We start from the raw sequence: 11961 nt of genomic DNA, 5'->3' as shown, positions 1-11961 counted from the left end.
GGTGGGGGGGGTCCTGTGGGTCTGAGGCCTTGCACGGGGGGTCCCTGTGGGGCTGGAGCCCCGTGGGAGGGGTCCCTGTGGGGTTGGGGGGGCTCTCGGTGGGGCTGGGGCCCTGTACAAGGGGTCTCTGTGGGCAGGAGGGGGTCCTCTGGGGCTGGAGGGGGGTCCTGTGGGTCTGAGGCCTTGTACAGGGGGTCTCCGTGGGGCTGGAGCCCCGTGGGAGGGGTCCCTGTGGGGCTGGGGGGGCTCTCTATGGGGCTGGGGGCATTGTGGGCCCCATATTTCACCCCCAACCCCCCCCCCCCTCCAATTCCCTTCCCTCCCCCTCCCAGCACCCACTTCCCCTCACGAGCCCCTGAGTCACCCCCTCCCCCCCCCCAAAAGTGGGGCAAGGGGGGGGAGGGGCAACCTCAGGGGGGGTGGGGGAGGGGCTGACCCCCCCTTAAACCCCCCCATTTTCCCCCCTCCTGCCCCCAAACCCCTCTTTCTCCCCCCACAGCCCCCATTTTCCCCTCATATCCCCCCTCCCCCCCAAAAACAGGGTAAAGGGGGGGAGGGCACCCCAAGGGGGGGTGGGGGAGGGGGCTGACCCCCCCCCCCCTTAAACCCCCCCATTTTCCCCCCTCCTGCCCCCAAAACTCCTCTTTCTCCCCCCACAGCCCCACATTTTCCCCCCTTATATCCCCCCTCCCCCCCAAAAAACAGGGTAAAGGGGGGGGAGGGGCCACCCCAAGGGGGGGTGGGGGAGGGGCTGACCCCCCTCCCCCCCCTTAAACCCCCCCCATTTCCCCCCTCCCCCCCCCCCCCAAGGTCCTCCTGGGCATCTTCTTCAACGTCCACTCCGCCGTCCTCATCGAGGACGTTCCCTTCACCGAGGAGGATTTTAAGGAGTAAGTTGGGGGTTGTTTGGGTTTTTTTTTTTGAGGGGGGGGAGGGGCTGTGTCCCCCCCAACCCCATTTTTACCTTTTTTTACCCCAAAAACCCCAGCGGCCCCGACCGCATTTATCGCCTCTACGAACAAGTCAGCTACAACTGCTTCATCGCCGCCGGGCTCTACGCTCTGCTGGGGGGGGTTCTCCCTCTGCCAGAGCCGCCTCAACAAGCGCAAGGAATACATGGTGCGGTAGAAAAAAAAAAACAACCCCGAAATCGCCAGAATTCACCCCAAATTTAACACCACCACCCCCTCCCCACCACTGTCCACTCCACGCTCCTCAAAACCAGCCTTGTAGGACCAGCTCTTTTCTCCCCGGCGTGACCTAAACCAGTATGGACCAGTCGACCCAATAAAGGGCGTTTTTCCCTATCGTTTTATGGTGGTTTTTTTGTGGGGGTGTGCCATTTTTGGGGGAGAAACCGCGGTTTTGGGGCGCGCTGGCGGGGAAGGGGTTAAGGGCAGCGAGAGGGAAGGGTAGAGCGGCGCGGGGGGGGGGGGGCGCTCTAGGCGGGAATGGGGGCGTGGTTTGGGAGGGAGCGTGGTTTGAGGCGGGGCTTAGGGGAGGGGGCGTGGGTCGGCGATAGGCGGTTTGTATCGAGGTGGGCGGGGTTTGGAGGGAGGGGGCGTGGCTTGGCTGGGAGGACCGACCATAGAGAGGCGCGGGGGCAGAGCGTCCGGCCCGGCAGCGACCATAGAGGAGCCGGAGCGGCGGCGGCGGCCAGAGGGGCCGGGGCGGGGGGCGATGACGTCAGCGTCGACGAAGGTGGGGGGTTTTGGGGTGAATTGGGGGATTTTGGGTACTTCCGCGAACGGTTGGGCCCCGAGGTGTGGGGGGGGAAGAGGTTCCGGCCCAGTTTGGGGGGGGACTGGGACCAGTTTGGGTCTGGGGCCCGTTACTTGGACCAGTTTGGGTCCCGGTGGGGCTCCCAGTCCCTCCCAGTGCCATACTGGTCCCATACTGGTCCCAGTGCCATTCCCAGTCCCTCCCAGTCCCATACTGGTCCCATACTGGTCCCAGTGCCGTTCCCAGTCCCTCCCAGTGCCGTTCCAGTCCCATACTGGTCCCAGCACCACTCCCAGTCCCTCCCAGTCCCATATTGGTCCTATACTGGTCCCAGCGCCGCTCCCAGTCCCTCCCAGTGCCATTCCCAGTCCCTCCCAGTCCCATATTGGTCCCATACTGGTCCTAGTGCCGTTCCCAGTCCCTCCCAGTGCCGTTCCCAGTCCCATACTGGTCCCAGTGCCATTCCTAGTCCCTCCCAGTCCCATATTGGTCCCATACTGGTCCCAGTCCCTCCCAGTCCCTCCCAGTGCCATTCCCAGTCCCTCCCAGTCCCATATTGGTCCCATACTGGTCCCAGCACTCCTCCCAGTCCCTCCCAGTGCCATTCCCAGTCCCTCCCAGTCCCATATTGGTCCCATACTGGTCCCAGCACTGCTCCCAGTCCCTCCCAGTGCCATTCCCAGTCCCTCCCAGTCCCATATTGGTCCTATACTGGTCCCAGCGCCGCTCCCAGTCCCTCCCAGTGCCATTCCCAGTCCCTCCAGTGCCGTTCCCAGTCCCATACTGGTCCCAGCGCCGCTCCCAGTCCTTCCCAGTGCCATTCCCAGTCCCTCCCAGTCCCATATTGGTCCTATACTGGTCCCAGCGCTGCTCCCAGTCCCTCCCAGTGCCATTCCCAGTCCCTCCCAGTCCCATATTGGTCCTATACTGGTCCCAGCGCCGCTCCCAGTCCCTCCCAGTGCCGTTCCCAGTCCCATACTGGTCCCAGTGCCATTCCTAGTCCCTCCCAGTCCCATATTGGTCCCATACTGGTCCCAGCGCCACTCCCAGTCCTTCCCAGTGCCATTCCCAGTCCCTCCAGTCCCATATTGGTCCTATACTGGTCCCAGCACCGCTCCCAGTCCCTCCCAGTGCCATTCCCAGTTTCTCCCAGTCCCATATTGGTCCCATACTGGTCCCAGTGCCGCTCCCAGTCCTCCCAGTCCCTCCCAGTGCCATTCCCAGTCCCTCTCAGTCCCATATTGGTCCCATACTGGTCCCAGCGCCGCTCCCAGTCCCTCCCAGTCCCATACTGGTCCCCACAGGTGGGCGAGATCTTCTCGGCCGCCGGCGCCGCCTTCACCAAACTGGGGGAGCTGACGATGCAGCTGCACCCGGTGTCCGACTCCTCCCCCGCCGGGTGAGTGGGGGGGGCTGTGGGGCTGGGGGGGCCCTATGGGGCTGGGGGGGGGCTATAGGGTCTCTATAGGGTGTTCTGGGGTCCCTATGGGGCTGGGGGGGGCCCTATGGGCTGGGGGGGGGCCTATAGGGTCTCTATAGGGTGTTCTGGAGTCCCTATGGGGCTGGGGGGGGCCCTATGGGGCTGGGGGGGGGCCTATAGGGTCTCTATAGGGTGTTCTGGGGTCCCTATGGGGCTGGGGGGGGCCCTATGGGGCTGGGGGGGCCCTATAGGGTCTCTATAGGGTGTTCTGGGGTCCCTATGGGGCTGGGGGGGCCCTATAGGGTCTCTATAGGGTGTTTTGGGGTTCCTATGGGGCTGGGGGGGGGCCGTATGGGGCTGGGGGGGGGGGCCTGTAGGGTCTCTATAGGGTGTTCTGGGGTCCCTATGGAGCTGGGGGGGGCTATAGGGTGTTTTGGGGTCCCTATGGGGCTGGGGGGGGGCCCCTATAGGGTCTCTATAGGGTGTTCTGGGGTCCCTATGGGGCTGGGAGGGGGGCGCTATGGGGCTGGAGGGGATCTCTATAGGGCTGGGGCAGGGGCTGTGGGGCTGGGGAGGGTCGCTATGGGGCTGGGGGGATCCCTATAGGGTCTCTATAGAGTGTTTGGGGTCCCTGTGTGGTTTTGGGGTCGCTGTGGGGCTGGGGGCCCCTATAGGGCTCTATGGGGTTGGGAGGGGGGGGTTCCTATGGGGCTGGGGGGGGTCCCTATAGGATCCCTATGGGGCTAATGGGTTCCTATGGTTTCCTGGGGTCCCTATAGGATTTGGGGGGACCCTGTGGGGTCACAGGGTCCCTATAGGGTTTGGGGGGTCCCATATGGGGTCTGGGGGGGTCCCCTTATGGGGGTCACGGGGTCCCTATAGGATCCCCATGGGGTCAATGGTTTCTGGGGTCCCTATAAGGTTTGTGGGGTCCCTATGGGTTTTGGGGGCTCCCTATGGGTCACAGGGTCCCTATAGGGTTTGGGGGGGTCCCTATAGGGTTTGGGGGGTATCTATAGGGTTTGGGGGGTCCCTGGGGACCCCAGTGTCTGACCTGAGGGGCTGAGGACACCCCACGAGCCCATGATCCAAGAGCTTTAAGCTGCAGCGGGGCCGCTTTTGGGGGGTTCCTATATTTTCTGTGGGGCTCCCTATAGATCTCCTATAGGGTGGGGGACCCCCTAAACCCCCCCCCGAACCCCCCAAAAAATCCCAGGGCCAAGTGGCCGGAGCCGGAGCTGGAGCTGCTCCGGGGAGGACCTAGAGATTTCTGAGGGTCCCTATAGGTGTTCGGGGGGTCCCTTTGGGGTCACAGGGTCCCTATAGGGTTTGGGGGGGTCCCATATGGGGTCTTGGGGGGTCCCCTATGGGGGTCACGGGGTCCCTATAGGTTCTGGGGGGGTCCATATGGGGGTCACGGGGTCCCTATAGGATCCCCATGGGGTCAATGGGTTCCTACGGTCCCAATAAGGTTTGGGGAGTCCCTATGGGTTTTGGGGGGGTCCCTATGGGGTCACAGGGTCCCTATAGGGTTTGGGGGGGTCCCTATAGGGTTTGGGGGGTATCTATAGGGTTTGGGGGGTCCCTGGGGACCCCAGTATCTGACCTGAGGGGCTGAGGACACCCCACGAGCCCATGATCCAAGAGCTTTAAGCTGCAGCGGGGCCGCTTTTGGGGGGTTCTACCCCCCCCTATATTTTCTGTGGGGCCCCCTATAGATCCCCTATAGGGTGGGGGACCCCCTAAACCCCCCCCCGAACCCCCCAAAAAATCCCAGGGCCAAGTGGACGGAGCCGGAGCTGGAGCTGCTCCGAGCCGCCGTCACCCGCTTCGGGGAGGACCTCAACCGCCTCAGCGCCCTCATCAAGGACCGCACCGTGTAAGGGGGGGGGGTGTTTTTTGGGGTGTCCCCCCCCCCCCCAAACCCCCCCCCCCTCCGCCTTTTAACCCCCCAACTTTGTGTGTGTCATGTGTCGTCCCCCCCCCCCCCCCCCTTTTAGGGCTCAGATCAAGGCCACCGCCAAGCGCAAAGCCTACGAGGACAGCGGGGTCCCCCTCCCCGCCGACTCCCCCAAAAAGGGACCCCGAAAAGGAGGGGGGGGGACGACGGGGGGGACGACGGGAGGGGGGGGGACACCCCAAATTATGGGGGGGGCCCCCCCTTCTCACCCCTCAACGGGGAACCCCCACGATCCTCCTGCCCCCCCCGGGAAGAAGCTGAAGGTGACGGGTAAGGGGGGGGGGGGAGGGGGTTGGATTTTGGGGGGGCGGGGGGGGGAATTGGGGGTGTGTCCCCTCCCCTGAGGCCCCCCCTCCCTTTTTTGGGGGGGTCCTTTTGTCCCCCCCCGGGTCCCTTTGCCCCCCCCAAACCCTTCTGGGGTCCCCCCTGATCCCCCCCCCCCCGGGGTCCCCATCTCCCTCCTGACCCCCCCCCCCAATTTATTTTTGGGGTCCCCTCTCCCACCCTTTGCCCCCCCCCTCATCCCTGACCCCCCCCTTTTTCTCCCTGTGCCCCCCCCAAACCCCCTTGGGGGCCCCCAAACCCCCTGTGGGGTCCCCCTGACCCTTTTAATTTTGGGGGGCCCCCCCACCCTCTCGGGGTCCCCCCCCTCTCGGGGTCCCCCCCCCCCTGCCCCCCCCATCCCTGACCCCCCCTTTTTTCCCCCTGTGCTCCCCCCAAACCATCTCAGGGCCCCCCCAAAACCCCCCAAGGTTCCCCCTGTCCCTCCCAGGGTCCCCCTGACACCCCCCCCCTTTTAATTTTGGGGTCCCCCCCACCCTCTGGGGGGCCCCCCCCTTATGTTTGACCCCCCCCCCCTTTTTCCCCATGCCCCCCCCCCCCAGACACCCCCCTCGGTGACGCCGAAGCCCCCGGGGACCTCGTGGACATCGAGGGGTTCGGGGAGACCCCCCCCCCCAAAAAAACTCAACTTCGACCAAGGTACGATGTCGGGGGGGGGGTGTCCCCCAAAATTACCCGGGGGGGCCCCCAAATATGGGGGGGGGGGCCCCTTTGGGGACCCCTTTGTCACCTCTGTCCCCTCTTTCCCCACAGCCTGAACTCGGGGACACCCCCCCCCCCCCAGAGACCGGCTCCTGCTCTCGCCGGGACCCCCCCAAATCCTGGGGGGGGGCCCCAAATTCCAGGGGGGTCCCCCCAATCCCCTGCCCCCCCCCCAACCACCTGGGGGGGGCCCCAGGGTCCTCCTGAACCCCTAAAACCCCCTGCCCCCCCCCCAAATCCCTTTGGGGGTCCCCCAAACCTCCTGGGGGCCCCCCCCAAAACTTCTGACCCCCCCCAACCTCCTGGGGGCCCCCAAACCCCCCCTGTGACCCCCCCCCCAAACCACCTGGGGGCCCCCCAAAATCTCTGACCCCCCCAAAACTCCTGACCCCCCCAAACTCCTCTAGGGCCCCTCCCAACCTCCTGGGGACCCCCCCAAAATTCCTGGGGGGGGGTCCCCCAAACCCCCTGGGGGCCCCCCAAAGTTCTGACCCCCCCCAAATCCCCCTGGGGGACCCCAAAAACTCCTGCCCCCCTCCCCCCAACCCCTTTAGGGGCCCCCAGATCCCCTCGCCCCCCCCTTTTTTTGGGGTCCCCCCGGAATCCCATGAGCCCCCCACTTTTTGGGGGGGTCCCCCAATCCCCCCCTTTTTTCTGGGGGTCCCCCCGACCCCTTTGGGGCCCCCCCGCCCTCCCCCCAAAATGGGGTGCTACGGAGGGGGGGGCAGAGGGGCCCCCCCTCTTTGTCACCCCCCAATTAAAGAGTCGGGGTCACCGGGTTCGAGCCTTTATTGGGGTGACATCCCCCCCCCAATTCGGGGAGGGGGGGGGTGCGGGGGATTTGGGGGGGCCCTGGGGGGGGTGGGAGGGTGAAGGGGGGTTTTGGGGGGATCCCTGGAGGGGCCGGGGGGGGGGGATTTGGGGGGGCCCTGGGGGGGTGAAGGGAGGATTTGGGGGGGCGCTATGGGGTGGGGGGGGGCTTTGGGGGAGCTGGGGGTGTCGGGGGGGGATTTGAGGGTGCCCTGTGCTCCCAGTCCCGGTACTGGTCCAGTATGGTCCCAGTTCCAGTTCCAGTCCCAGCGCCGTCCCAGTACCGGTACTGGTGCTGTCCCAGTTCCAGTTCCAGCGTCCATACTGGTCCCAGTGCTGATGCCAGTCCCAGTCCCAGTGCCGATACTGGTCCCAGTTCCAGTTCCATCCCAGTACCGATACTGGTCCCGGTGCTGATGCCAGTCCCAGTGCCATCCCAGTTCCAGTGCCGATACTGGTCCCAGTTCCATCCCAGTGCCGTCCCAGTACCGATACTGGTGCTGTCTGAGTTCCAGTCCCAGTGCCGATACTGGTCCCAGTTCCATCCCAGTGCCGTTACTGGTCCGGGTGCCAGTCCCAGTTCCATCCCAGTGCCGTCCCAGTGCCATTCCAGTTCCATCCCAGTGCTGGGGTTTTGGGGTTCCAGTGCCAGTTTTGGGGTGCCAGGATGGGTTTTGGGGTGCGGGCGGGGGTTTTTGGGGTGTTGGGATTTTGGGGTGAGGGCGGGGGTTTTTGGGGTGTCGGGGGATGCCAGTTTTGGGGTGCCCAGGTTTTGGGGTGGGGGTTTTTGGGGTGTCGATGTGTTGGGACGGCAGTGGTGGGTGCTGCTGCCTTGGGGTGTCGATGTCGCTTTTGGGGTGCCATCGCTGGGATTTTTGGGGTGCGGGCGGGGGTTTCGGGGTGCCGGGATTTTGGGGTGCGGGTGCCAGCCTTGGGGTGCCGGTGTCGGGGGTTTTTGGGGGGCCGGGATTTTGGGGCGTCGACGCCGATGGGACGTTCAATGTTGGGCGTCGGCGTCGATGCCGGGTTTTGGGGTGCTGTCACCGGGGTTTTGGGGTTCGGGTGGGGGGTTTTTGGGGTGTCGGGGGGGGTGTGTGTGCCGGTTTTGGGGTGCCCAGGTTTTGGGGTGCCGGGGGGGGTGTGTGTGTGGTCAGAGGGGGTGACACCGCTCCTGCCGACTGTAGAGCTCGAACTGGCTCTTCCAGCGCATCATGTAGGAGCTCCAGCGATGGAACTCCAACCGCCATTGACGTTCCGCCTCCTCCATGGGGCCTGGACCCACAGCGGGGACCCCCCCCCAAGTTCACACGGGGGGGGAACCCCAAAACCCCATAGCGGTGACACCCCCCCCCCCCACCCCGGACCCACAGCGAGCCCCCAAACCGGCCCCCGGAATCCCTGGTGGAACATCTCCGTGGGGTTACCTTGGGGTGGGGATCCCCCACCCAAACTGACCCCCAGTACCCCAAAAGTGACCCCCCCCAGCACCCCCAAAATTAAGACCAGGACCCCCAAGTCCCCCCCCCGACCTCCCCTGAACCCCCAAAACCCCCCCGAACCCCCGAATCACCCCCCCAGAACCCCCAAACCAGCCCCAAGAATCCCTGGTGGAACATCTCCATGGGGTTACATCGGGGTGGGGACACCCCAAAAGTGACCCCCAACCCCCCAGATCTGGGACCCCCAGTGCCACCTCCCCGTCCCCGCGTCCTCCACGTGTCCGTGTCCCACGTCCTGGTGCCACCTCACCACGTCCCCACGTTCTCCACGTCCCCGGTGCCACCTCCCCACGTTCTCCACCTCCCCGTTCCCACCTCCCCGTGTCGCCCCCGGTCCCGGTTGTCCCCTCACCGGTGACGTTGAGGAGCTTGGGGAGGAAGCGTGTCCAGAAGGCGCAGGGTTGGGCGCGGAGGCCCTGGGCCACGGCCAGGGGGTGGGCGTTGAGCCGGGCGTAGCGTTGCCCCGAGGCCGTGTACGGTGGCCACCGCCGCTCCCGCTCCCACGGCTCGTTGGGGTCCCTGCGGGTGAGGGCGTCAGTGGGGCCTGGACGTTGTCCCGTCCCACCCCATCCCAGCTCATCCCGGTCCCAGCCCAGCCCATGGGTTCTTCTCCCATCCCAGCCCATCCCGTCCCACGCCAGGGGTTCTGCTCCCACCCATCCCTCCATCCACCCAACCATCTACCCAACCCTTCAACTATCTGCTTGACCTATCTCCATCCATCCATCCATCCATCCATCCATCCATCCAACCATCCATCTACATTGACTTATCTCCATCCATCCATCCATCCATCCATCCATCCATCCATCTACATTGACTCATGTCCATCCGTCCGTCCGTCCATCCATCCATCCATCCACCCACCCAACCAACCATCCACCCATCCACCTACGTTGACTTCTCTCCATCCATCCTTCCCTCCCTTCCTCCATCCACCCAACCCTTCATCCAACCATCTACATTGACTCATCTCCATCCATCCATCCATCCATCCATCCATCCATCCATCTACATTGACTCATCTCCATCCATCCACCCACCCACCCAACCATCCACCCATCCACCTACGTTGACTTCTCTCCATCCATCCTTCCCTCCCTTCCTCCATCCACCCAACCCTTCATCCAACCGTCTACGTTGACTCATCTCCATCCATCCATCCATCCATCCATCCAACCATCTACTTGACCTATCTCTATCCCTCCCTCCATCCATCCATCCATCCATGCATCCAACCATCTACATTGACTCATCTCCATCCATCCACCCAACCATCCATCTACATTGACTTCTTTCCATCCCTCCCTCCATCCACCCACCCACCCAACCCTTCATCCAACCCTCTACGTTGACTCATCTCCACCCCCCCATCCCACCCCCCCCCCCCCTTCAACCCCACCCTGATGGTGCCACCCACCCCGTGCGGGCGAAGTTGCCCCAGTAGCGCATGATCCTCCGGCTGAGCTTCTCCTCCTCCTCTGTGTAGTTGAGTTTGGGGTTGAGGGGTTGCCCGAAGACGAACTCGATCTCGTAGCCGTGGGGCACCCCCATCCAGGGGGGCCACAGCAGGTTGGAGGCCCGGTGGTCGAAGAGATAGGCGTAGACCTTCCCCCCCCCCTCCGCCCACCGTTGGGCGAAGTGCATGAGGGGACACACCACGTTGTGGTCCCCCACGATGTCGTCCAGGGCTTCCCGGTTCTTCACCGGGTTGTCCTGGTCCAACCAATCGGTGTATTGTAAAACCACCGCTTCCGCCGCCAGCTCGTTGGCCTGGGGGACCCCCAACCTCACCCCCCCCAAAAACTCCTCCCGACTAATTAAACTCTCGTTGTCCTTCCCGAAACCCGGCACCCCGTAGACCAAGAAATAGGTGCCTTCGTCTTGGACGGCTCCCAGGAGAACATCCACTTGGGGGGCCGTCGGGGGGTCCTCCGCCCCACCGGCTCCACCAACCCCCCCCAGCAAAGCCTCGGGGGTGTCGGCCAAGAAGTCCCCGTCCACCACGGGGACGAAAGCGAAGCGGAAGATCCCTTGTTGGGGTAAAACGGCGGCTTCTTGTTCCACCAACTCCAGGGGGGTCTTGGCCCGGAGGCACCCCAAGAGCTCGGTCTCGTTGAGTCCCGTCATCCCGGTCCCACCCGTCGTCCCCCCGCCGGGACAACCCACCAGTTTAGCCAAGGTGGCCGCCCGCCGCCGCCCCTCGGCCGCCCCCACCGTCACCCAGGGCCCGTTGGGGGACCCGCTCTGGAGGACGGCGCGGCGGAAAAGGGGGCGACTCGGGGGGGACAACAAGTGGAGGCCGATGGAGGCGGCGCCGGCGCTTTCCCCGAAGAGGGTGACGGCCCCCGGGTCCCCCCCGAAAGCCTCGATGTTGCCTTGGACCCACCTCAAAGCCAAGCGTTGATCCAACAGCCCCACGTTGCCGGGGGCTTCGGGGTGACCCGGGAACCCCAAAAAACCCAGCGCCCCCACCCGGTAATTCATGGAAACCACCACCAAACCCTCGGCCGCCGCCAAATAGCGCCCGTCGTAGACGTCCAAGGTGGCCGAGCCGCTGTAGAACCCCCCCCCGTAGATCCACACCAGGACGGGGACCAGTTTGGGGGGGTGGGGGGAAGTCGGGGGGGGGCCCCGCGGGACCCACACGTTGAGGTAGAGACAATCCTCGCTCATCTCCCGGTTGGGGTTCCACATCTCCGACCCCCCGAACCCGGGGAACATGGTGTCCACGGCTTGGTAACAGGCGTGACGGTGGGAGGAGGCGTCCAGGACCCCCCCCCCAGCGGGGGGCGGGGCGGGGGGGGTCGGAAACGGAGGGGTCCCAAAGGGGGTTCAGCGTAAGGGATCCCCAAAAAGGCCCCCACCCGTTGGGTGCCCACGGGGAGGAGGGTCCCCCGGACGGGGCCGGAGGAGGTGGAGACCAGGAGGTCGTCGTGGTGGGGGGGGGAGTTGGGGGGCGGGGGGGGCAGTGGCGGGGATGGGGGGGGGCGGGAGGAGGAGGAGGAGGAGGGGGAGGAAGGGGAAGGGGGAGGGGGGGGAGGAGGAGGAGGAGGAGGAGGACGGTCGGCCCCACATGGCGCGGGAGGCTGCGGAGAGAGAGATGGGGCTGTGTTGGGATCTGTGGGGCTGGGGGGGGACACGTGGGGCTGGGGAGTCTGTGGGGTGGGATCTGTGGGGCTGGGGGGCACCCATGGGGCTGGGGAGTCCGTGGGGTGGGATCTGGGAGGCTGGGGGGCACCTCGATGTGATGGGATCTGTGGGGCTGCGGGGGACCTGTGGGGCTGGGGGACAACTTGACGGTATGGGATCTATGGGGCTGGGGGGGTACCCATGGGGCTGGAGAGTCCGTGGGGCGGGATCTATGGGGCTGGGGGGCAGCCATTGGGATGGCGGGGACCCTGGTGGGATGGGACCTGTGGGGCTGGGGGGGGGACCCATGGGGCTGGGGGAGTCTGTGGGGTGGGATCTGTGGGGCTGGGGGGTATCCATGGGGTGGGGACATC

General features: G+C 65.3%; 3 protein-coding genes across 3 annotated transcripts; 2 read left to right on the top strand and 1 right to left on the bottom strand.

The window, feature by feature from the left end:
* Positions 1 to 810: 810 nt before the first annotated feature.
* RNASEK (ribonuclease K) lies at positions 811 to 1128 on the top strand (the record flags this gene model as incomplete). Its single annotated transcript, XM_074167713.1, is given in 3 exon segments — positions 811 to 890; positions 989 to 1067; positions 1069 to 1128. Coding segments are annotated over 3 exon segments (219 nt in total), but the record flags the coding sequence as incomplete, so codon positions are not given.
* A 552-nt stretch (positions 1129 to 1680) lies between these two features.
* On the top strand, positions 1681 to 6202 carry BACC1 (BPTF associated chromatin complex component 1). Its single transcript, XM_074167711.1, is given in 7 exon segments — positions 1681 to 1701; positions 3027 to 3121; positions 4920 to 5021; positions 5143 to 5231; positions 5987 to 6051; positions 6053 to 6083; positions 6198 to 6202. Coding segments are annotated over 7 exon segments (408 nt in total).
* Positions 6203 to 8106: 1904 nt separating this feature from the next.
* ACHE (acetylcholinesterase (Yt blood group)) lies at positions 8107 to 11394 on the bottom strand (the record flags this gene model as incomplete). Its single annotated transcript, XM_074167710.1, is given in 4 exon segments — positions 8107 to 8228; positions 8808 to 8974; positions 9876 to 11245; positions 11248 to 11394. Coding segments are annotated over 4 exon segments (1806 nt in total), but the record flags the coding sequence as incomplete, so codon positions are not given.
* Between the last annotated feature and the right edge of the window lie 567 nt (positions 11395 to 11961).

This window comes from Numenius arquata, unplaced genomic scaffold (assembly GCF_964106895.1).
Source record: "Numenius arquata unplaced genomic scaffold, bNumArq3.hap1.1 HAP1_SCAFFOLD_1674, whole genome shotgun sequence".
Lineage (NCBI taxonomy): Eukaryota > Metazoa > Chordata > Aves > Charadriiformes > Scolopacidae > Numenius > Numenius arquata.
This window is presented reverse-complemented; position numbering and strand designations above follow the sequence as displayed.